We start from the raw sequence: 26874 nt of genomic DNA, 5'->3' as shown, positions 1-26874 counted from the left end.
TTTTACCAGGCAGTTGACCTGGTTGGATTCAGACATAAGTTAGAATCACAGCCTCTGTGGGTTGTGATTTGAGTTCCAATGCCAGTGCAGTTTTCAAAGCATTTATGCTACTATTCCAGTCTGTCCCAATTGGGTGCTACCCAGTGGCCCATTTGGGATCTGAGCAGTGGTTTATATCTTAGTTCAGTTCTCATAGTGTCCATGTGCTGTTGAAGGTCAGATCCATGCATGCACAGTAGGGGATGGCCCAGGAATTCATAAACAATTCTACAAGGGTGCTTCTCTGAACTTTTCCCTCTATACCATCTCCCAAGGGTTTTTCTTTTTCTGTCATCTAGCTAAAAGTATGGAGCTTCATACTACTTTTCATGTTCTTCTTGCACTTGTCCCCGTGTCCATGGCCAAGCAGTGAGAGGACAGAGAATGGAAAAAGCAACAGGGGTCTTCCCCACCCTCCTGGGGACCATAGCTCCTGTGACTGGAGGGAGATTTCCTCCTTCCTCATAGGTTGAAACATCTGTGGGCCCCCTGCTCCTGCCACTGTTTCTGCCAGGGAACCCTCTCCTTCCTCCTCAAACATGAACTGGAGGGCTCTCCTGAACTTCTCTCATTTGCCCTGATGTCAACTTTTGGGTTTATTGCTAGACCAAGCCAGGGAACACTAGAGGCAAGAAATGGTAAATTCACCATCAGTTGAGTGGTGCTTCAGATCCTCGTCTTCTTCAACCTACCTGCTACTGTTTACTATTCTGGAAACTGCTGCCTCTATGGTGAGTGGCATTCAGTGGGAGAGACGGGTTCGAATGTGCTTATTCCATCTTACGCAGAACCAAAATTCCTCCCATAGGGTGGTTTAGACTGTTAAAGAAGAAGAAGTTTACCCAAAGCCAAATTCTAAAGTGAATACATGTATTTGCCATAATGGTACGTGTTGCAAAAGTGACTTAGATGTGCTTTGACAAAAGTGTGTAGTGAAGAAACGTTGACATATAGTGGTATCTCGGCTTTCTAATGTAATCCATTCCGGAAGACGAGTTCTGAAATGTTTGAAAACAGCCAATAGCTAGGCCTCAGGATCTTGCACTCAGCAGAAGCCGCGTGACATGATCGACTTCCCAGGTGTGTTTGAAAACCGAAGCATTTACTTCTGGGTTTACGGCTTTCGTAAACCGAAATGTTCGTCAATGGAGACGTTCGAAAACTGAGGTACTACTGTACTAGAAAGAAAGCAGCTGAGGTGGGAGCGGGAGTAGTGGGAGACCAAGGTGCTGAGTCATGGCTGCTTTGTAGGGCGCGTGAATCCCAGACTGATGGCATGAATTTTCTGTGGAAGGTGCTTGTAGAGGCAAAGGACAGTACAGTGTTTGTGTAACCCGAATGGAGGCTTGGAGATGAGCAGTAACAAAACTGGGTTGATGAAGATAAGAGACTGTTGGAGCTTAGGGAGAAGGGACACATTTTTGGAAGAAGTGTTTTAGAAGGATCAATGGGATATAGACAGCTTGGAGTGTGTGGGAGGCTAGAACTAAATAATTGAGATTGTTACTAACAGAATGTAGTGTTACTGGTGAAAAATATGAAGTGAAGAAAGTTACAAATAGCTTGACCAGTTAGTGTAATGCTTTCCATTCTGTACCTTAGATTTTATCATTTCATTGTTTGCTGTCTGGTATCGCCCTCTAATTATTTCATATACTTTCTACATTTTCTTTCAGAAGGAAGAAAACTGTTCCACATACTCTTTTTGTATCTCCTCTGAGTCTTTAAGAAGAAAAAAAAGTCAGCTCCCACTCATCCCACATCTCCTCCTACCTCACACTTCTAAAAATTTCTTTGGCGGTGACACTGGAGCATCTTGAAAATTTTACAAAGCTCCACATTCAGCCTATGCACACAATTGGGCAAATCATTCTTGATGGATTACTTGTTTGGAAACCTTAGTAACAAAGATTGAAAATCTATTTATTTTCTTCTTCAGAGTCCAATAATCTAAGTTTGCCATTTTTACTTTACAAGGAGTAAACAAGGGTTTTAAATGATTTACCTAAACCTGGAAATTGTCACTCCATATGTGAATTATAAATGTTGAAAAGGAAAGAACAGCCTATGTGGCTTTTTGGTAAGGCATCATGTGCCTTTTTGTCCTTCAGAAATACTAACTGATGATCTGGTGCCAAGTGCCTATCACCGTCTGAGCCAGCCTTCAGCCCCAAGCCACGTGTCCTGTTTGACTTCATTAATATTCATATGAGTGTTTTTCACCCACCACAGGCACCATGGCAGATCTAAGTCTTCACCATATTGCTGCCCAAAGCCATTTTTCTGAGTTGGAGAAAAAAAAATACTATAATACAGGTATCATAAATAAAAAAAGTCACTGTCACAAGAGTTCAAGGCCCTAGGACATATTCTTTAATATGTTCTTAAGTACTGGCATATATTAGTGGAAATTCGACTTTGTCCTTATCAGGTCCCCCAAATAGTACCATCATCGTAACCTATTTTAATAAAAAAAATATTTTAAAGACATTTTAAATCAGAAGGAAAATTATTACACAAGCAAGTTTGTTTTTGCTTGAGTCAGGAAATGAAATAAGAACTTCATCTATCCTACCTCACCCCAACCTCTCATTCTTTTTTTTTTTAATTTATTTTTTTTAATTTATTGGGGTGACAATTGTTAGTGAAATTACATAGATTTCAGGTGTACAATTCTGAATTACATCATCTATAAATCCCATTGTTCAGTACCATTCCAGAGAATTATATGTTCTTGGACAGAGCTTTGCCTTTATGATTGTTGTATCTAAAATGAAAACCTCTCTTTTCCCGAGCATGCTTTAGCAGTGCATTATAACCTGTCTGTATGTATTGGAGATGGTCGGATTCTACAGTATTAAGCCCTGAAGCAGAAATTCAAAGGGCCCCCTATTTTTTGTCCTCTAAGTGCATATTACATTGGACTAATCACTTTTAAGAATGTAGTTGTCTTTTATATTTCTATTAATTGTAACCCAGAATGAAATAATTCATACATCATCACCTCAAAAACATTCATATGACACTTCGTAGAAAAAAAAAAGGAGTTGCTTTATTTGTGTAGTTAGCAGAATTAGAAAATCTCACATAAAATTTGAAAAAATTATAGTGATAATAATCGTTATTATCATTGTACTCCTTAAAAATTACCAGAAATGTTTGCATGTTTAACATTTTTCAGTGGACCTGAAATATTACAATAGAAAATGTCATGTGAAACTAACTTCAGTGGTTTCATTCAGAGATTTAAATGAAGGTTTTGTTGTTGTTAACAAGTGTCTTAGTCTACCCTTTTACAATGTCATTTCCCCTCCATCCCTTTTAAAGACCATCTGGAATTTGTCTATCTTCAAGTATTTAACAGGCCATGAAGTAATTGCAAATAAGCCATCATATATTTTAAGAAGGTTTAGACATACTCTAAAAGTTACAAATTAAGTGCATCACAAAACGTTCATCTGCTGTGATTAATTACATTAACCTTAGATCAAGGAGTAGTTCATAGTTAAATAGAATTTAAGATCTGGAAGGAACCTTAGAAAGTATCCAGTTTGGTGACTAGATGAGGAGACTGAATTCTGGACAATTTAAGCAGTGACTTGTTTTTGGCCACCCCAAGGATTCTGGGCAGCACACAGGTTCCGGGTCTCACCCAGAAACCTTACACCATCAGTCATTCTCAGTCATTTATTTACTCTTTTTTCCTTCAGCTCACGTATTGCTTTTTAATATATACTCATGAGTCTCCTTTTAGCAAAAACAAACTACCCATGGGATCCATCACCACCCTCCAGCTACTACCAATTCTGTCTTTCTCTTCATACACAGACTTCTTGAATGAGTTGTCTGGACTCAGGAGATCTTTAGCTCTTAGTCAATCCTCAACCCGTCTAGTTTGGCTTCTCACCACTATCATAAAAGCTCTCACTGATCACCAAGGCCAATTCTGACCTCCATGCCACCACACCCAATGGCGTTTTCCAAGGTGCCCAATCTCTTCTACCTCTCCATTTTCTCTTCAGGTGACTTCCCCACACCCATGGCTTCATTCATTAGAGATGACTCTCAAATATATATATATGTATATATATATATATATATATATATATATATATATATATATGTATATATGTATATATATAATTGAGAGAGAGAGAGAGAGAGAGAGAGAGAGAGAGAGAGAGAGAGAGAGAGGTACACACACACGTATGCATATATACCTAATATCTGTAGATATATGTATATACACAGGTATTAGGTAAATATGTGTGCATATATGTGTGGTGTATGGGTGTGTTTTATATACTTAAAAAAAAATATATATATATATATACATATATATATATATATATATATATTTGAGAGTAAGTAGGTAGGTAGGTAAGATGGTAGATAGACAGCTTGATAGGCTTCTCTTTTTTTTTTTTTTTTGGGAACTTCAGACTCATGCTTCTGCCTGCCAAAGACACTCAAGTTAATTAGGTCTAAAGTCAAAGTCATGATTTCTCCTCTAACCCAATTTTAGTCTTTTTCTAGTGTTTTTAGTCTGTGTGAACAACTCCCCAACCAACTAATTATTGCAGGCCAAACCCGGGCAGACATCTTCCTCACCGCTCTCGTTCATGTATCTAGACCATCACTGAGTACTATTGATCTTATCTCCTAAATATCTTCCGGACTTGTTCATTTCCTTCCTTTGCTACCCTTCCTCCCCAATTCTGAGCCACCATCGTCTTTGACCTGGACCATTATAGTAGCCTCCTACCTTTTTTATCTACATCTACTCAAGTCCTCTTTGGTTCATTCTTCAAACAGTGGAAAGAATGGCCTTTCTAAAACTCACATCTAACCATGTAATGCTGCTGCACAGAGCCCTTCAGTGTCTTCCTATTGCACTTCTATGAAATACAAGATGCTTTATTACATCCTGCAAGGTTGTTTGTGGTCTGCTCCCTCTCTGTCAAACCTGATCTGCACAACGCTCTCCCTTGTTCCCTCTGCTCTAGACGTGCAGCTGTCTTCAATCACTCATCATCATCATCATCATCATCTTTTCTTGCTAAAGGACTTTTACATATGCGACACCCCCTCCCCCCAATCCTCAGAGTTTGCCTTAAGCACCACCTCCCCAAAGGTATCCTTTGTTAACCTCTCCCGCAGTCAGCCCCCTTCTTCTTCGCTCTTTCAACACTGGGAAGGCTATCTCTTCTTCAGTTGCAGCTTTGCATTTATTTGTGGAATTACTTGATTATTCACTTCTTTCTCCTACTTGCTTAAAAGCTCCTTAAGGGCAAGGCATCTATCTGGCGTGTTCTCCTCTGTATCCCCAGTGCTTACCAGTGACTAGCATATGGTAAGTGTTCATTAAGCATTTGTTGAATGAACAGCAGTATCATGTAAAAATGAAGCAAATTTTTAGTCAGTAGATTTGTTGAGTAAAGGAATACAACAGAGGAAACAGAAGGAAACTAGCTTTACCAGAGCCCTCTTTATGTGCCAATAATTTACACACATTATTTAGATGGCAACAGGAATGGTCATGGGTAGTTTTGTTTTCTTTTAGAACTCTTTAAGGGATTTTTATATGTATTTCATGCAAATACATGGGTGGCAAGATTATGTTCAGTGATTTAATATGATGTGAACTATGTCTTTGAAATGCTATTCTATTTTTCCATTAACATATTTTAGCAATTTTCAACTTGCATGGCTGGGCATTTGATCAACAGAAAGAAAAGAAGAATTGGATTAGATGTAATTAACTCCTCAAATGCGATTGCCTTATTAATCTCTAATGTCACTTTAAGAGCATTAAATATACATTTATCTTAGACATGGCTGCTTAACTTTTGAGTCTCTATGTGGCACATAGTTCTGAGTCCTAGTCATAAAAGGCATGGGAAACACCATTCTTAATTATGGTAATGGTGCTTTTCCATAATTGGAAAATATATGGGTGTAATTTTATATGAGGGGGATAAGCAGATTGTAGAGTGGATAATGTCCCCTGCTGCCCCTCTGAGTCTCCTAAAACTGTGTTTTCCTTTTCGTACTGACTCCATTTCCACTAAATAATAACCACCACCAGAATCAACCATTTGGTTGTCCCTCGGTTATGATCTAAACCTATTAGGCTTTAACCCTACTGAGTCTGAAACTTCTTGAGAATCTGAGACAACTTGTTGAATTGGCAGGTAGATACACTGGTGTGAAGCTCCAGAATAGCTGTTTGGGGTTATGATGTTACTTGCAGGGTCCAGGTGGACCTAATACCCAAGTGGGAGGTTGGTGACTATTGTCAACCAGAAGTCACGTGCTATGTCAAAAGGGGGCAACCATCAGGGCCCAGGGATTTTTGCCAAGGGGCAACATGGATCTACTCATACCATATCTTCTGATTTTTGAGGGGATCCAGAAAGAAACTCAGACTTTTATGTGAAAATTGCTGTTGACTTTTAACTGTTGGCAAGTAATTTCGGTTTTTAAACATTGCACAGGACACACAAAACACATCTCTGAGCTGAATTTTTTTCTCTGGCGACCCATTTGTGACCTTTGGTGCAAATTCTTTATCCTGGTTCTCCAGCTCCTCAGAATCTGTTTCTGCATCATCTATCCAGTATCGATGCTTGCTACTATTTCAGATGTCCTGCATTTTGGGTGGTCTTGACTCCCTCCCCTCTACAGACATAGCAGGCCTATTCTGTCTAAGGCTTAGCCGTTGCCTGTGGTTACCCCAATTTGGAGAACCTCTTTTTTCCCCTACCTGTCCCAGCTTATTTCCTCAGTGCAAAAGTCTGTCCCCACCTACTGCAGCCTGCACTCATAACTTAGATGCCCAACACTTCATCATATGTCATCCTTCATGGCTGACTTCTAGTATGTGTGTCTTGTCTTCACAAATAAATTACATTCTTTTTCAGGGCAAAGATTGAACCTGGAGGTCCATTCCGAGATGTGGTAGATTCATAGGTGTCGATGCGACCAGATAAGATAGTCCCATCGACACCTGAATCTCTTAGATGCTTCCAGTGACAAGGAGCTCACTGCCTTTCGTGGCACCTCTGCCATCTGTCGACAGCGCTGACCTTAGAAAGTGTTTGCTTGATTATTTACTTAATCAAGCTGAAATTTGCCACCTGCCTCCCCAAAGATTTTGTTACCCTTGGGCATTTACATTGAATTCTTTTATCCCTTGTGTAGTCATTTTCTGAATAAGCAGGACCCTAGTCAATCAGATGGAGTTTTTCTTTTAATAGGTTTTAACAAGAATCAGTGTTTTTACAAGGAAATGTAAAACTACATGTACACAATTTCTTTCCTGTCAAATTCTGAGGGAGATTTTAGTAATAGTGACCTGTACTTTGCCAATTACCCCATGTTTTCTTTTAAAAACACTTTCCTTTGAAGTTTTTAGTTTACCAGCATTAATACACATTTCCTAAATTCGTGACCATGTGTTTTGCTTGGTATTACAGCATCTCTTTGAAGAACTGATTTCCTTTTTCTCTCTCAATAATAAAAAGTATAATTTTCTGTATATTAAGTTTTAAATATTGTAATATATTCTAATACTTGGATCTATTACTTTTGCCTTGGGTAACATTTGTCTTGCAACGCTTGGCTGTAAAAATTAGAGTATTTGCAGATTTAAAAGTGGCTTATATAAGCAGACTTTTGAGACTAATTCTTCCCCTTGTTATTATTGTTTTATAGTACACTGGAAATTGCATTTGAACTGTAAAATTCCATCTTCTGATGTTGCCAGTTGACCAGATTGCTAACTGTAAACTCATTATTGTTTTTGTGTGCTCTCAGGTGCTGTGATACTCTTGGGCAGAACCAATATGTTTCGTTTTAACCATCCAAAGGAGGCTGCCAAGCTCAGGGAGAAGAGGAAGGTGAGTTGCATGAAATTTCCAGGAGCCAACTCTGATCCAGGTGGGGCTGGGGCTGGGCCTGGGCCTGGGGTTGGAGGGATCTCCATTCTGGTTCTAGAAGTTTGATTTTCTGGAGTACAGAACCAGAAAAGTCATTCTGGAGCCTGGATAGATTCTAGGGAGTTATTTTCCCAGCAGATGATTGGCTGATGAAGTAGGAGGGCTAGCAATAAAGTCCAGAGCAGGAGAGATGGCTCCTTCTAGACCCTTCTCTTCAACCCTACACCCCTACAAAGGTATTGGGCATCATTGTGCATTAAGTAGAGAGTGGTTTCCATTTATGAGCATCTATTTAGGAGTTAACCCAATGTCAAAATCACTTTCATCCAAAACTTTGCTCACTTTTTATTTTGAGCCACATTAAATAGGACTTTTGATTGGGGTGTGAAACAGAGAGTGAGTTTAGGACAACTGGGAGACACTTTATCTTGGTTGGATGGGGATATCCGAGGGTACTTTAAATGCTGGATGGGGGAGGTGGTTAGGGGACCAGAGAGAGAGGGAAGAAATGAGATGGAGAGAGATCAACCCAGGGACATCATTTTGTCCTTAGACTGAGGGAGATAATAAAGACTGTAGCTAACATTTCTGTAAGCCAGGCGCTGGGCAAAACTTCCACATGTATTCTACTGCTTTATCTGTGCAGCAGCTGCTACTACTCTCATGTCACAGATGATAAAGGTGAGAAACTAAGACAAACTTGTTCCTGAGACAACAAGTGGTGCAGCCCTGGGCTGCAGCTCTGACCTCCGACCAGGAAGTGTTTGCCTTTCGCCAGAGTTACACAGCCCCACATCTCAGCCTAGTCTTGTAAGGGCTGCCCAAGGTGGCCAGTGCTATAGATGGGAAATAACGAGAAAGCTACAAACCTCAGCCTTGTCCAGGCTGCTCGTTCTAGCCAGTGCAGCCTCTTATCTGTTCCAACCCAGGATCTCCCTGGAGGATCCTTCTTGGTCCACAGTTGCTTTCCATGGAAGCAAAACAGGTCAAGCTTTTTATTTTTTGGTCTCTCGTCGCCTGTCCCCTGTCCATCTGTATCGCTCAGTAAATGTACTTGAGTGTTGCTGATTACAGGACAGTACTCCTGCCAGGGAATGAGGGTGATAATGATGTCATGCCCTTCCCTCGACTTTAATGCAACGTGATCAGGGAGACCATCAGGGTGTGGAGTTCCTGGTTGGTTTTCCCAGTCCGAGTATGCTAGGGCCCTGCTCTGCTTAGTTGAAGGCTTCGGTTTGAGGCTGTCCCTGATGTGCCACACTCAGACAGACCAGCTGGTATGCATGCTCATGAGGAGTGTGTGCCCTTCATTGCTTCTCACAAGTTGAAAGCATTAGGTCCAGAGCACTGGCCTCTATCTGCTAAGGTAACCGATGTGCCCTGTGTCTGCTCTTAGAGTGGCCTTCTATCCTCCTTCAGCTTGTCCATGACTGACCTCTCGAAGTCCTGTGAGAACCTCTCCACAGTCATGTTATACAACCCAGGGTGAGTGAGCGGCAGTATCTTCTTCCTGTGATTATGATGATGTCTATTGTGTCAACTCCATTAAAGTCACTGGATAAAAATAACACTTATGCAATCGTGCCTCCTTATCAAATCAGCCGTAGTCATTTTCCAGGTTCCTTTCCAGCCCTTGCTATATATGTACATAATTTTACTTAGTTAGAATCACAACATAAATGAGATTACATATTCTGATTTTTTAAAAATTTTGCTGAACAGCATAATCATTACTGAGGGTTGTTACAAGCTTCATTATCATTTTCATAACTGTCTAATATTTTAGAGCTGGCACTTTGATTACTCAGTGCACGATCTCTCTTTGGCTGAGGCACTTTCATCTCATTTTATAAATTTATTGTAATAACAGAGACCGCTTTGATTCTTAGAGCACAGGATAGCCCAGAAAATTATGTTTACAACTTCCAAGCCCTGGGGGTCCCCTGAGAACACAAACGATAGTGTTTTAAATGGACTTCATGGCCAGTGACCTCAGATAATCAGCTTAACTGCCCAGGTCCTTCGTGGTTTCATCAGTGAAATGGTGGTAATGGTGAAAATGTCTAAAAACAGGGAACTAGATGAAAGGACTCCGGGGGTCCTTTCTAGTTGTGTGAGGTTCCATAAGGTTATCCTTCCTGTAAGGAGAATCTCATGTAAAACAGCGGAGGTAAATCTAATAGCTAAATAAGTGAGATAAAACTGACAGCATCTCTAGAAGTGTCGTTATTTGTAGGACTATATGCCAGCTCTGTGCTAAGCACCACACATCCATTATCTCTCTTAATTCTCACGATGACTCTATCCCCGGTTCACATAGAATTTATATGGTTTGCTCGCCCATGGTTTTGTAGTTAGAGCTGTGGTGTCAGTTTAGGTCTCTCTGATTTCCAACCTATGCTCTGTGTTACGACCTGCCTTTCTCCAGTTGGGGGCTAATTCAGACCTGGAGCCAGTTCCATTGCCCGTGGCTCCTGGCTCAGCATTTCTCACAGACACTGGGCCCAATGTCTCACAGACACTCCCTCCTTCAGTGCGAGTCAGTACTCTGGTTCATGGAAAGCAGACATGCCTAAGAGGAGTTTCTTTCTAGTCATATCATAGGAGTTTAAAATTGGCAGGGACCTTTGATCACCTTTCTGGATTTTTTCATTTTCTAGGTTAGCTGAAGCCCAGATGTGACACCTTGCTTGAATTAAAAATAAAATAAAATAAAATAAAATAAAAAATTAAAAGCCAGATAGTGCAACACCAGGGCTGCTGAAGGCTCCTGGGTCTCTCCCTCCTTCCAGAACTTCCGGAAGTATAAGCTAGCGGTTGACTCCCTTGTGTCAACCTTTGTCTGTACAAGTCAGCTCTTCCAACCTATTATGTGGTTATTGAGGAGAGTTGTGCTTATTAAATAAATTTGTCTTGAAATAAGCCGTATTGTTAAAAGTCCCTCAGCAATGGATTACCATTACTTTGAAAGGCATGTTTTGTTGTAGGTCTTTAATTCCTTACAGTAATTTTAGCAACCTCTTTTTATCATGGCTAGGTTGAATAATTCGTATGCTCACTTTGTTTAATTTTAATATAATATGCAGGTCTTTAAGGTTAATTTCAGTTTACATGGTATGAGTCATCTGTTCAATACTGTTGGACTAATTCAATTGTTCTGGGATACGAAGAATGCTTGCTTGGAGTTGTCTCCTGCCCTGGAACTGAGCTCCGATCCTGGAACCCCGGCACCAGCTTTATTATCCTTGATGGTGGTACCTTTTATTTTGAAACAATTTGGAAATGTTATATAGCTGTTTGGTGCCTTTGAAAACCAAAATTTGTTCTGCAGTCTGCCTATTCCCTAAGACACAGGGTCACCAACCGTGGACCCCTCTTTCTTTTGCATGATAGATGGGATCTAAGTCCTTGTTTCCTTCCAATACAGGAGAATATGTGGTCCTCTTAAAAGTGATACTGTGTTTCCCCAAAAATAAGACCTAACCGGAAAATAAGCCCAAGTATGATTTTTCAGCATGACATCCCCTGAACATAAGCCCTAAATGCGTCATTTGGAGCAAAAATTAATATAAGACTCCGACTTATTTGGGGGGAAACACAGTACCATTTTTTGTTGGTTGCTTGTTTTTAAGTTAAAACAGTTTTTCTCAGTGTTTATAAAATGTAGGTCTGAGTGTACTAATTTTAATCCTCAAAACCTTTTCAGTTATTTCCCATGGTCCAGCAAATAAAACTGTGTCATAGACTCTTCACTATGCTCTTCTCAGCACATCCCTTCATGCATCTGGGCACCAGCCATTTTGGGTACTATGTTCGTTGTTCAGACCCCCCTGGACTAGCTGTGCCTTTGGGATTCTTCCTTTGCTAGTTTCAGAGCCTGGAATGCTATTTAAGATGTGTTCTCTTGTCCTATAAGGTTTAGCATGTAAGATCTCTCTTCTGCAAGCTATTTCCAGCTTTTCTCCTCCCAATGAAAAATAAGTGTCTCTTGCTTATGGTACATTGATACATTTATGTCATCTTTATTTTGTTCTTTGTAATGGGCACTCATCTCTCAACAAATCCTTTCTGAGCCCCTCCTGTGAAGCAGGCAGTTTCTAGCAGTGGCACAGTTGCCAACACCATCAGTGAAGTCAGTTTACAGCTAGCTGTGGGAGAAAAGCAATCACAGGTAATTTACAAATAAATGCAGAAAGCGAAAATGAAATTAACATAAAGTAAGACAGTCTTGGAGCAGTATTTCGTGGAGTGATCAGGGAAGGCTTCCTGAGGAGGGGGTATTTAATCTAAAACTTGAGTGGAGAGAAGGTGACACTCAAAGGGGAAGGGAAGAGAGTATTTCAGACAGAGGACAAAACAAGCACAATGGCTTAAAAATGAGAAGCTGCAAGAGGGCCCGAATAGAAAGACTGTGGTAAGGAAAAAGAAGAGTGGTAGAAGGTGAGTCAAGGACCATCTAATGTAGGGTATGGTAGGCCATGGAAAGAGCTGACTTTTTCTAAGTGCTAGGGAACCCTTAGCGGGCTTTAAGAAGATGTGCATACTACAAATAGGGCGTATGTATGTCATTGGGGGAAAGTAGCAGAGAAACAAGAAACCATTTAGAAAGCGATTTCCTTAGTCCAAGTGAAAGGCAACATCGGCTTGGATCTGGGTGATAGCCATAGAGATGGAGTATCAAGGAATCAAAAGAGTGATTCCCAGGTTTTGGATTTAAATAACTGGGAAGATTATGTGTCCATTCCTGAGGTGTGGGAGACAGGGAGGACCGGTTTGGGCAGGCATTTGGGTAAGAGTTTGGCTTATGTGAATGTCTTCCCCATTAGAAGTTTCTCAAGGTCAAAGGCTTGTCTTATTAATTTCTGTATTTTAAAGTGTCAGTCACAAAACATGGTTAGTAAATGTTTAGCAAACAGATTAAGAAGGAAGTTTCTCTGGGTATCAGGTGTTCGAAGTAGCAGAAAACAGCATATTATGCAAACGAATGTGTTTTTGTGGCATGGGTCAACTCCCAAATGACACTGCAGTTTTTGAATAATCTCAAGGTCATGTTCAGGATCCTTAAGCAAAATGTGGGAAGAAAGTCTCTTGCTGCTACCAATATGTCTCCTGTTCACCAGGCTTCGGTTAACAGACATGTTTTGTCTCTGCCCCTCCTGCAATACTCATTTGTAAAAATTCAGATTAAAATTACTTAATACTTCATCTTCCTGACTTCATGCTCCCCTAAACTTGTCACCTGCTATAGAGAATAATTTCCCATGAATTAAAACATAGTTGGAGAAAAATTTCCTACTCTAATTTATAAGAAGACATGTTGTGAAGTTGACTGCTCCAGCAACTCTGTAAAATGAAGCAGAATTAAAGCTAAAGCCATGTTCTTTATACCTTTTTTTTATGTTACAGTGTAAATACCCTCAGCCTAAATTAAGCACCATATGAAAAACTGGAAAGACATTGAAAGATATATGTTTGCTGCTTGGATCCTGGCTAAATAGGTTGTTATTTAAATCTGGATAATAAGTTGCTTAGACACATGAGCATGTTAGTTTCTCAAGATGGACAAGTAGGGCTGAGATGCTTCAACGGTTCAGCACGAATTTCAGGAGAGTCTGCTGTGTGTGGGGAATCTGTCAGGGTCAGTTGCAGTGTTGTCTCTGCTAGGAATACTGACACATGTAATTGAACCCATTTAGAGTGAATGCAAGGCCATCTGTGACTTAGGACAAAGAGCAGTGGTTAAGTAGCATGTCCTCTTAGAGGTCCAGTGGGAAAGGAATGGTGGGAAGTTCCTAGGAAGGAATTCTTTTCATGTAGCGACACCTTGTAATGTGTTGGGCAACAGAAAACTAGAGACTTTCAGTAGGAATCTTTCTTCACACTGAGATCACCTCTAGCCAGCGTTATGGAATCTGTCATAAGCCTAATGAACAGAAACCCACTTATCCTCAAACCTTATGGAGGCCAGGCATTTTCCCCCTATTATAACATCTTCCCCAGTTTTCACTCTGTTCTGCTCTATCTCATAGCCACACATAGCTTATAGTAAATAGCCAGGGGAAGGGTGGTATGGAGGGGATAGCAGGGCTTATAAGGAGCCTTCCTTTCAGAAGCTTCTGGTCTAGTGCATTCTTCTCCAGAGTTGAGGACTTAAAAATGTTAGAAGTCTATAAACATGCCTTAGCTTGGAGAACAAAGCAGGGAAGAATATTAACCAAAGATTTGGTCCTGGACACCCACCCCTGAGGAATCCCAAATCACTTGCCTCAGCTCTGCCTGAGAATTCTTTCCAAGATTCACAAATGAACAGGATTCTGTGCTGGGCCCTGAGATATTTGCAAGTAGGAGTGGCAGACTGGAGAGAAGATATTCTGGGATAGGAATCTTTTATGAGTAAAATAGATGGAGTCTGGAAGGAGAAAGTCATGCTGAGGGTTAGAAAGAAATAAGAGGAACCTGCAGATTGAGGCTTGGCTGAGGGGCATGCTGATAGCCAAGCATCGTGATTTTTAGTTTGCTTTTGATAAACAGAGCTGCTCTTTGGGGAGATGCACTTTGGGGTTTGGGCAGGATGGGTTATAAGGAGGAGAGACATTGCAGGTCAGGTTCCATAGGCACATTCATAGTACCTGTGTATGTGTCATGTTTTCATAAATAATGGTTAACATGTTCAGAATTTATGATTATGATTTAAATGTATGTCCTCAAATAAAACAGATAACTATTTTCTATATACTCAGAAGCATTTGGTAACTCATTTCTTCACTCTTTGCTTTTTAAATTGTGGTAAAAGACAACGTAAAATTTACCATCTTAACCATTTTTAAGTATACACTTAAGTAGTTTTAAGTGCATTCACATTGTTGTGCAGCCAATCACCAGCACTCTTTTTATCTTATAAAACTGAAACTCTGTACCCATCAAACAGTAACTCCCCATTCCTTCCTTCCCCCTTTCCCTGGCAACCACCATTGTACTTTTTGTAGTAGGAATTTGACTATTTCAGGTATCTCATATGTAATCATACAGTATTTGTCTTTTTATGACTGGCTTATTTCAATTAGCATAATGTCTTCAAAGTCCATCCATGTTATAACACATATCAAAGCTGTTTCCTTTCTTTTTTAAGGAAGTGATATTCCATTGGATGTAAATACCACATCTTGTTTATCCATTCATCTGTTGATGGACACTTAGGTTGCTTCTACATTTTGGCTATTGTGAATAATGCTGTTATGAACATGGGTATACAAATACGGTGTGAGTCCCTGCTTTCAATTCTTTTGGGTATATACCCAGAAGTGAAATTGTTAGATCATTTAGTAATTGTGTTTTGAATTTTTAGAGAAACTGCCATACTGTTTTACATAGCAGCTTTACCATTTCACATTTTCACCAACAGTGAACAAGGGTTCCAGGAGTTTCTCTACATCCTAGCCAACACTTGTTTTTTGTTTTTTGCATCTGTTTTTTTAAATGTTCGTAGCAAACCTTATGGATGCGCAGTAGTATTTGTTGTGCTTTTCCTGTGCTCTTTTTTTCCCTTACCATTTTTTCAAATGTCCAATCTAGAAAATAGTATTTGGAAATATAGAAAGAAAATCTCAAAACTTAGTTCCCCCAATAAGTATAGTAATCAAATGGTGAACGTAAGTCAAACAAGGATCAATTTCCTGATGACTTCTCTCAAGTTCTGCCAAGTTCGGTTCAACCAGCTCATTCACATGCATCTCAAAATCCGTTGACGGTTGGAATCCAAGAAGTGTTTCTAGCTAAGGAGAAAAGTGATCATCTTTGCATTGAAGGGGTCACTCTGGTGGCTGAGTAACAAGGGCACTGAAGAAGTGATGGGAAAGACATGTGAGGTAAAGGCTTGAACTGAGGCAGCAGTGGAAGGAACCTAGAAGAAGACTGAGCTATAGAGGTTTTCAGGGCAGGAAGTAACGAGGTCCAGATAATTAATTGGATGTGGGAAATGAAGATACTGATTTCCATTTTCCGGTTTACATAATTGGTTGAGCGTTGCATGCTACCCAGCCAAAATACAAGTACAGGAGAAGGAAGAGCAGGTTGTCAAGAAGTGTAAAGGATAATGAGTACAACCTTGAAAAACTGGGCTCCAGGCGAACTTTCTCCCGTAAGTGACTGTACATTTGAATATTCTGTCAGCCACTGCATGCTAGGGTCTGTGCAGCCTGTCAAAAGTACAGGATTAAGTTGGTTCTCCTGTTGAATAAAATAGATGTTTATAAGTTCTACCATTTTTTCCTCATCCATTCAGCTGCTGTTTGAGGGGCCATCATTTGTCCAGCCCTGTGCTGGGGCTTTGGTGAGTAAGACAGACAGGGGTTGAGTCATCTCAGAGCAGGATTTAGTGCACAGGGAAGACATTTGTGAATCCTGCCACAAATCGGGACACCTGTAACATTTGCACATGGGACGCTTAGATTACTCTGGGGTGTCTTTCAGTAGGAACAGCTGTGCAGTTCAGTCTAGACCCCCCCTTGCACCCCCATGCTCTGCATCTCAGTGTAGTGAGTCCTCTCATAAGGCCCCCACTATTCATTAAGCCTGTGATCAGCAGGTGGCCAAGCCCTGGTGAAAACTTCAGAGTTCGGTATCCCTTACTTTATATTTGCCTTGTCACTTCTGTAGGACCAGTTTTAGCAAACTGGAATTAGAAAATAATTGATGAGGCACCTCCCTCTCAGACTTGTTTCAAAACTTTTCTCCTTCAGCTTTTAATACTGTACTCATTTAGGTAAAGTAGCTTTTAACTTTCTTAACTACTGCATAATGCACAGTATTTGCTTAATAAATGATAACAGCCCCCTCTTCCTCCTCTCTTTTTCTTTTATTAAAGTCTCATTTATCACTTCTACCTAAAGATGTTGGAACCCTTCTTGAATTTCAGCTCCTTCCCTCTCTTGCCCCAGGTTCCTGAGCACCAGCCTGCTTTCCTGCCATTTATTTATTTATTTATTTATTTATTTATTTATTTATTTATTTTTCTTTTCTTTTTTTTTTTTAATTTATTAGTTTCAGGTGTACAAGATAAGGTAATACTTAGATGTTCATCATTTATATCCCTCACACTGTGAACCCCCTCCCCCCATCCACTATCCCTCCGACCTCGCACCAAGCCATCACATTATATATAGTTGGCATTATAGTTGCCAAAATTATAGTTGGCATTCATTATTGTTTAGCTTCTGGTGTACAGTGCCATGGTCAGGCATCCACAGTATCCCTGAGATGGTCTCTCAAGTGGGACACGTGTCCATCGGATACCCTACAAAATCTTTACAACATTATTGATTACATTCCCCAAATTAATTATCAAAAACCCCGAGGCCATCTTGTGGTTACCAACTGTTTCCTAATCCCTTCACCTTCCCCCTTATCCCCACCCCCCCGCCCATCTAACAACTCTCAGTTTTTCCTTTTTGTCCCCAAAACTGTTTCTGATTAGTTCATTCACTTATTCTTTTCTTTAGATTCCGCATATAAGTGAGATCATATGGTACTTGTCTTTCTCTGTCTGACTTATTTCACTTAACATAATGTTCTCTAGATCCATCCATGTTGTTGCAAATGGTAAGATTTCTTTCTTCTTTATGGCTGTGTAATACTCCATTGTATAAATGTACCACAGCTTCTTAATCCAGTCATCTACCGATGGGCATTCCGGTTGTTTCCTTGTCTTGGCTATTGTGTATAGTGCTGCAATAAACATAGGAGTGCATATAGATTTTTGGAGTTTTGGATTTCTCTGGATAGATGCCTAGGAGTGGAATTACTGGATCATAGGGTAGTTCCATTTTCAGATTCCTGAGATACCTCCATACTGTTTTCCATGGTGGCTGCACCAATCTGCAATCCCACCAGCAGTACACAAGCATTCCCTTTTCTCCACATCCGCGCCAGCATTTGTCGTTTGTTGATTTATTGATGATAGCGATTTTGACTGGAGTGAGGTGGCATCTCATTGTGGTTTTTATTCGCATTTCTCTGATGGCTAGTGAAGTTGAGCATTTCTTCATATGTCTTCTTGCCTTCTGTATGTCCTTTTTAGAAAAATGTCTCCTCAAGTCCTCTGCCCATTTTTTAATTGGGTTGTTTGTTTTTTTTGGAGTTGAATTGAGTGAGTTTTGTATAGATTTGTGATATTAATCCCTTATCGGATATATCATTGGCAAATATCTTTTCCCATTCAGTAGGATCCCTTTTTGTTTTATTGATGGTTTCCTTTGCTGTGAAAAAACTTTTTAGTTTGATGTAATCCCACATGTTTATTTTTTCTCTTACTTCCCTCGATATATCAGTAAAAATCTTACTCCGGGTAATGTCTGTGAAGTTTCTTCCTATATTTTCTTCTGGATATTTTATGGTTTCAGATCTTACATTTAAGTCTTTAAGCCATTTGGAATTTATTTTTGTATATGGTGTAAGGAGGCGGTGCAGCTACATTTTCTTGCATGTGTCTGTCCAGGTTTCCCAGCACCTTTTATTGAACAGACTGTCTTTACCCCACCATACATTCTTGCTTCCATTGTCGTAGATTAGATGGGCATATAGACATGGGTTTATTTCTGGACTCTCTATTCTGTTCCATTGATCTATGTGTCTATTTTTATGCCAGTACCATGCTGTTTTGATTACCATAGCCTTGTAGTATAGTTTGAAGTCAGGTGTTGTTATACCTCCCAGTTTGTTTTTATTTCTCAAGATTGATGAGGCTATCCGGGGTCTTTTCTGGTCCCATATAAATTTTAGGATTATATGTTCTATTTATGTGAAAAATGCCTTAGGTAGTTTGATAGGAATTGCGCTGAATATGTATATTGCCTTAGGCAGTATGGACATTTTAACTATATTAATTCTTCCTATCCATGAACATGGAATGTGTTTCCATCTATTTACATCTTCTTTCATTTCTTTCTTCAGTGTCTTATAATTTTCTGAGTACATATTTTTTACTTCTTTGCTTAAATTTATTCCTGTCTTTTAATGGAAATCACTTCCCATTCTGCCTTGGGAATTGTTTTCTTCTCAAATTTGCTCTTCACAGAGATTCTTCTCTTACCAACTCGCTCCCTCTTGCAGTTTCCATCTTCACCCTGAGCAAATCCAGGGAGCCTTTTCACTCTGAGAACTTTGCTGTCTGTCAATGTGGGAAAATATGCAAGATAATTTTTTTTTTCTTTAAATGGCCAATGTGCTGCACAGCAAAGGAAAACTCATCAACAAAATGAAAAGGCATCCTACTGAATGGGAGAAGATGTTTGTGAATCATATCTGATAAGGGGTTAATATCTAACATATGTAAAGAACTCATAAACTCAATAGTAAAAACACTCAAAACAATCCGATTAAAAAATGGGCAGAGGACCTGAAGAGACACATTTTTCTAAAGAAGACAAACAGATGGCCAACAAGTTCATGTAAAGATGCTCAACATCACTAATCATGAGGGAAATGCAAATCAAAACCACAATGAGATATCACTTCCCACTTGCTGGAGTGGCTATTGTCAAAAAGCCAACAAACAGCAAATGCTGGAGAGGATGTACACTGTTGGTGGGAATGTAAACTGGTAAGGCCATTATGGAAAACAGTATGACGGTTCCTCAAAAAATTAAAAATAAACTATCACATGACCCAGGAATTCTACTTCTGGGTATTTATCTGAAGAAAATGAAAGCACTCATTTGAAAAGATGCATGCACCCCCATGTTCATTGCAGCATTACTTATAATAGCTAAGATATGTAAACAACCTGAGTCTCAGCTGATGAATGAATGAGTAAAGAAGATGTGATATGACTGGCCCTGACAGTGATTCCTGACTTCCTCTATGACGTGACAGACGAAAGACTTATGGACCTGCCTCTGGAATCCTGTCTCAACCTTGAGCCAGAGGGTGGAGCTCAGCATTCCTCCTTAGCCCTTCCTGGCTACTCTTTCTTCCTCTAGCCTGGCCCCTTAATGCCTATGGGATGATTGCCAAGCTCCAACAATCATCTATGACTTTGTTCTCCAACATTGTCTTCTGTCACTTTCTACCTTGAACTTTATGCTTTGGTTTAAGTGGACAAAACAGATCTTTCATACCTCTCTCGAGGTTAAGCCTATCTAAAACCTATCTATAAAATGTATCTGGTAAAATCATCTATAGAATCTTCCCACTTTTCTTCTGTGAGCCAGTCCTCTTCATTTTTCAAGTGAGTATAGGAATTGTCTCCTCAGGAAGCATCTGTGCCCCTCCAGTTTGAACCAAATGCTTTCTTTCTATTCTCTGGCAGGCATTTTGTGCAGACCTTTATCGTAGTGTTTTCCAGATTCATTTAACTGGATCCTTATGCCTACTTTTCTGTTAGGCTTTTTGTGGGCAGGAGCAATTTCCTCCTCATCTTTGATTCTCCAGAAGCTCGCACACAGCGGGCACGTTGAGCTGTGGGCTGTGGCCAGTAGACATGCTCTCAGTCCACAGAATGCATCTGCTTACTGGTCTCCATGAGCCTTGTGCTTCAAACGGTTCCTGTGTACTTTTCAGTAGCTCCAGGTTAGCTGCTCCCTATCTTTTTGAGTTTCTCCCTCACACACATGTACTTTATACATGTTTTGTGGCTTTTTTAACTATTACAAATCAGCACATCTTTTTTTTTCCCTTTGGTATCATATACACCCAATTATGTTTTTTTGTTTGTTTGTTTCTTTGTTTTTGCAGTAGACTAAAAAAAAATTACTGCTTAGTACTTAGTTCCTCTTAGACCAAAGCTCTCTGAAAGAATTAAGTCTGGTTTACAAATTAATGTACCCAGTAAGGTCCAACTTATCTTCAAAGCACCCAGTTTTTTGTCTTTGTTCAACAGCCAGCATATTAATTATCCACATAACCATGGCTAAAAAGCTGTGCTTTGAATTGTAGTAAGAGTTGGAGTTTTTCAAAGTAAAGTACTTCTTAACCAAGGATGTTTTATGCTTATCGGTCCAACTGATATGCACATAAAGTTGGGTGTCTCATTTCTAATGTAGTTTTGGAACTTGCTGCTGGCCCACATCTCAAGCTCTCTGGAAACTGAGATTTGTATACACACATGCATGGTATTTGGTGCCAGACAATTTTGGGATGAGGCAAAGCAGCCTGGTGACTTAGTTTAGGTGTTAGCTCCACTTTGGAGAAGCACCCAGCCAGGGACTTTGCTCGGAAATAATTTTGCTGCAGGGGAAACATTCCTCCTCAACCAGGATGCAGTCTTTAAGGAGAAATCAGGCCCACTGCTTGGGCTCCTCTGTCTTGCTCTTAGACTGCAAACAGGCAGCTAATTTGGCAGGATACCAAAGCTTTCACAGCTTCTTGAAAGTGCTTGAAGCAGAATTACATACAATCCAAGTTCATTTCAGTCTTGAAAATAAAGGAAGGCATTTTCATTTGTATACTATTTCCCTTTAAGTACTAACCAGTGGCGAGCTCATTTAAATGGATATATCTGAATAATTAAATTCTGAAGAGGAGAAACACCCAGGCTTGGACCAAACAGTATCAGAAGTGAAAAATCAGACCTGTTTTTAGTGAGCCATCCAAACAGCTTCATGAAGTGTAGCGGTCTGAGGTGGGGTTTGATTGGCAAAAGGGTCAACACAGACCTCAATAGTCGTGGAAGGCCCCTAACTCTGAAGATGGTCTGAAGTCATCAGCAATCAGGGGATGAAGACAGATGAGTGATAATTATTTTTAACTTAACTTTTTATTTAATGTCCTCATTATGGAAAATTTAGAAGTCACAAACAAAAAAGAAGAAATTACTGCAGAGTTAAACATGTTCTCTACGTTCTAGTCTATACCTCTGCCTGTTTGAATCTAGCCATCTATGTCTTTTTCTCCCTGTGTGTGAGTAGGCATATATATGTACACATTTATGTAGATATACATTTATACTTATATATATATATATATATATATATATATATATATATATATATATGTATATGTATATTTATATGTTCTTTTACCAAAGTGGGTTTAAAGTGGATTGGTAAGAGTTTTTCACACTTACAGATCTTTTTCTCTCATGTATATTTTCCTACATCATTTTAGTATTCATGTCGCATTCCATTGTGTAAATATTCCACAAGTCATTTCACTTATCTTCTATTGTTAGGCATTGTGTTCTCTAGTTTTGAGCTATCACAAGGAATTGGGGTGAACATATTTGTAGCTATATCTTTGTGCTTATCCATGATTACTTCCTCAGGGGAGAAAAAAGGTAGAAATTAAATACTACACCAGAGGATGTATATAGTTTTAAGGTTCTTGATACATGTTCACAAATTGTTCTATAGAATGGTTGTACATATCACCACCAGAGTTTCCATCTGCTTGCAAACTGGAAAGGAATTCTCTTGAAGTGTAGACTTTTTGTCAATATAAGTGCACCTTCCTGGATACAGCTCTGTGCTGTATTCGCAGGAACTAGAGCAGGGAATCCTGCTAACAGTGGCTCTGTCTAGAAGTGTGTCCTGGGTACCCTGATCATCACCAAGGATTCAACAAAACGCCTAATTTACCCTGTGCTGAGCTACATGCTGTACTAGAATGTTGCATGTGGTTAGCTCCAGCCTTCCTGGTCCTTTCAGATTAAGAGTAGGAATGGAATTTTGGAATGTATAGCTGAAAGGAACTTGATTCCAAACCACCAGCTGTCAACAATTGTATGAAAAGTAAACAGTTTCATTTTCCTTTCAATCCCCCACCTTTTCCCTATTTCTTCTTTTTGCTCTTCTTCCCTATTTCCTTCCTCCCTCCCTTCAACTGAAAGAATAAATACATCACATTAGGGAGAAAGTAAAAAGACATCACTAATAGGTTATGCCCTTTGTTGAGCCTTAGCTCAATGTGGACGACTCTAAGCTTCCCGAAAACAGGCACAGAATCTAATTTGTTGTTCACTCAGCACCCAGCATAGTACCTGAAACTTAATAGACATCTAATAAATATGAACTAAGTGAATTCAGTTTCCCCCCTTATTTAATTCATGCCAATGTAGAAGTGGCTTCAGAAATAGAATCTGGTCATAGTTGGAGATATGCTTGGTAAGATTTATACCTTTGGGTGAGGTGCTTGTCTAGACTGCATGTCCTGCTAGAAATGGTTATGTTACCTATACATACGGTACCCTGCTCTCTCACTTTCTAGTGCTTTATAAATTGTTTTATCTTTTTTTATTTTTTCTTGCTGACCTTGAGCATGAAAGTTTTATACATGTAGTTGGCAATATTTATGTTGCTGGTGATTTTGTAGTTAGCCTGTGTTTTAGTTGATGGTTATTTACTGTGTTTATCTTTGCTGTTTTATTTTATTGGACCTTCATTTTTTAGAAGTTTGCTTCGCTGCAAGCCTGATTTCCTCTCCAGCTTTTTGTCTCAGTTGTCTTGCTTTTTTTATGGACCATTTACTAACTTTACAGTTGCTGGAGAGTGCCTCAAATAACTTGTTAAGATACACAGTCATGGGGAACTTGTGATGAAAGCAACTGAAAGAAGTGTGTTTTCTTCCTTTCATTAACAGAGATTAGTGTTAATTACTGCCTTTGCTTTTTTTCTTTTTTGTCCTTGAATATTATTTCACTGTGAGCCACTTTAAATGATGGGCTCCCTTTTTTTCCTGTTTCCAAAGTAGGCAGAAAGATGAGCAGTACAATTTAAAGAACAATTTGTCTTTATTCAGTTACTTTAAATTTACATTGTGCTTCACACACTTTGTGCACAATTGCAAGCTGAATTGTAAAGGTGAACTGAGGAAATGAGACTTCCTAGTGAAATGAAGAATGGTAGTTATGGGCAAGGGTGGAAGTGAGTAGATTTCCTTTTGGTCCTACTTGACATCGTGATTTTCTTTTCAAGTAACACATTAACTCAATTGCATACCATAAGCTCTCTGTGCTTTTAACGCATTTGATCAGAGCTTGTTTTTGATTCAGTAAAAGGTTCCAGTTGTACCTATCCGTTCTTGCTTCCAGGTGTTTGCACATGCTGTTTCCTCCTGGACACTCGTCCACGTGTCTACCAGCTCTACACATGGCTAAACCCTACATAGTCCCTAAAATCGCAGTTTAAATGTCACTTCCTCATAGAGGCCCTACCAACCCCAATCCAAATTTCATCTCCTTGGCTATTCATTCATAGCATCCTCTATCTTTTCTTTGTAGAACTTTAAATAGTTGGTAATTGTGTCTGTTGGTGCAACTATTTGTCTACTCTAGGTCTGTATATTTAGTGGTAAAGTAAAAAGGTCTAATTTTCTTACTACTGTATCCCCATTTATAAGTAGGTGGTTTGAGAATCATTGTTGATTGAATGTGTGCGCACAGGTGTGAGAGTGAGAAAGAATTGTGCCCTGATGAGTCACTTCCATTCCCTTCTTTTATCACAGACCAGAATCCTAACCTCAAATAGCTGTGTCCCACGTCAGTGACATCCGATGTTTAGTCACCCTATCAACACCCTAATTAGTCACCCTAAATCAACAACCCCTGTATCTTATGATTTTCTAAGGTTAATCATCATGATTGTTGGAAATAAATGGAAATAAACCAGAGATTTGTGGAAGCAAAAAGGAAGTGATATGGTTGTTATAATCAGAGTACATTAAGAAGAATTTTTGAAACAGGTAGTCTGTCTCATAAATTGAAATGCTTATTACAAAAAAGTAAAACATTCAGGAGTGAATAAAGTAATCACAAGCATTCACAATCCTTCTACCAAAAAATAATGATTGATTCACATTTGTAATATTTACTCATATTTTATAGTACATATATACACATATGTATTTAATTGTACATATGATATTGTAGTTATGCAGTATAAAGAATATTTAAAAAAATTGAGATCACACTAGATATACAGTTCTATATTCTGATTTTTTAAAACATTTTATTGTGAACTTTTTCCCATGTAATTGAGCATAAGTCTTAATTCTGTGTTTATATCATAATGTACTTCTTGCTTAATCATTAAATACTTTGGGGCATATTTTTTTCACATAAATTCATAATTATGTTGCAATTAATCCACTTATATAAACATTTCCCACTTGGCTATTTTCTCAGCTAAATCTGCAGCCACCTGAATTCTTTATTTGATGGCAGCTGCTGCTTACGTTCAAGCAATAGGGGAGGAATGAAGAGAGAGACGTCAGAGAGAGAAATAAAGGGAAGGAAGATTTGAAGACCTAAAAAAGAAAAGGCATGGCAGTGGAGAGCTGGGTGTGGGTGGACGGGCCTGTGGAGACACAAAAGCTCCCAGACCTCTGTTCAGCCCCAGTCTAATATAGAGGTGCACATATCAAGCATTGCCTGGTTAGGTGTGTTTGCATTTTGTCTTTCACTGCACAATATCAAAGGAGTGCAAATGTATGAAGCAGATGTCAGAGGAACTGTAGTGCATTTTAAGTTTTTTTCATATCTTTAAACTTCCCTTCTCTGCTCTCTGTCTTCCCTCTGCCCAAGAATTTGTGTAGCTTTTCTTAAACCAGCCTTCCCGTGGGCTACCCGGTATAGATCCCACCAAACTGTTTTGTCAGAATCATCTACCATGTACATGCCCAACAATATGAGATTGCTTACATAAGTCATGGTTTATGTCTATTATAGAACTGCATGGTATTAAACTGTTATAGGATAATAGTTAATGACTTGGGGATTTATCTAAGGTGTGTATTAAGAGGAAAAGTTTACAAAATAGACTCTGTTTTAGGCTCTTATTCATGTGTATGTGTATGGCTGTGAACACCAAAGGCTATGTATACCAAGATGGGACATTCGTGGTAAGGGACCTACTTGTTTTTCTACATTTGCTACAGTTAATTACTTTCATCTTAAGAGTGTGGGAAGCAACAAAAGTTGTTATTTCAAAAGGCAAACAGAGTTCTGCATTGGCTGACACCACCTCTTCCTCATGCAGGTATTCTGTGACTCTGTAATTTGGCTCTGGCTGTGAGCCTCATGTGTCACTGACTTCAAAGCTCTGTCTATCGCAGTCATTGGCTAAACACCTATTATATGCCAGGCAGAAGGCCCTCAGGATGTACAGTCAACTAAGACGGGTCTCTGTCCTTAAGTAGCCCTGGTGGACCGTGCTCTGTTTGCCTTCTATGACCTATAGGCCCTGGGTGGTCTTGGCCCTGGCTCCCTCTTGGGCCACAATTGTTCTCATACCATCACTCTCCCCTGGTTCCATCTGCTCTCGCCATGCCGGTCTTGCTGTGTTCCCAGTATGCCTCACACATTGTCTTCTGGTCATTGGCCTGGTTTCTCCCTCCTGTTTACACTAGATGCATTTTGATGGTCACTCCCTTCATTCAGATCTCTCCTGAGTGTCCCCTTTCCTTTATACCCTGGCTTTATTCTTTTTTATAGTACTTATCACATAACACACTCATTGTGTTGATTGTCCCCTTCACTAGAATGGGAGGTTTATGCCAGCAAGGACTTGGTTCCTTTTGCTGCACCCGCAGTGCCTAGGACAGCCTGACACATGGGTGGTCTGTTGAACAAAAGAATTAATGGATGCATGAACCACTGGTTCCTGTACCTCATCCTGTGCCTTGTGTAGAGGACTACACAGGGCAGTGGAAGGAGACGTCACCCAGGAAGGTGTCTCTGAGACTGTCAGCTTAACCTTTGACATGCTGCCCACAGTCTAACTTCCAGGTTTTCTTTCTTATCACTGCCCTTTATTTCTCTAAGCAATAGCCAAACAAGGCTCTTTACTGCTTCCGTTGCTTGTATCTTTTGTCTTCCTTCTCCTGTTTTTTTTGCAGTAGATTTTCCTCCATTTATCACGCTGTGTCCTTTGTTATTCTGTCCATCTGTCAAGGCCCAGCTCAGAAG

At 39.6% G+C, this 26874-nt stretch overlaps 1 protein-coding gene across 15 annotated transcripts in view; it reads left to right on the top strand.

Moving 5' to 3' along the window:
- The window catches only part of KIF16B (kinesin family member 16B), a 292760-nt gene that overhangs the window by 149630 nt on the left and 116256 nt on the right, over window positions 1-26874 (top strand). For 13 of the 15 annotated variants that reach the window (XM_081033488.1, XM_081033487.1, XM_081033500.1 and 10 more), the window contains 2 exons: window positions 7858-7940; window positions 9376-9464. In XM_081033488.1, the coding sequence (XP_080889614.1) occupies window positions 7858-7940; window positions 9376-9464 (172 nt within the window). The remainder of the gene's footprint in view (window positions 1-7857; window positions 7941-9375; window positions 9465-26874) is intronic. The other 2 variants (XM_081033491.1, XM_081033492.1) reach the window with 1 other exon arrangement.

This window comes from Rhinolophus hipposideros (assembly GCF_964194185.1).
Source record: "Rhinolophus hipposideros genome assembly, chromosome: 22".
Taxonomy (NCBI): domain Eukaryota; kingdom Metazoa; phylum Chordata; class Mammalia; order Chiroptera; family Rhinolophidae; genus Rhinolophus; species Rhinolophus hipposideros.
Note: the sequence above shows the minus strand (reverse complement) of the source record. Positions and strands in the feature narration are given on the sequence as shown.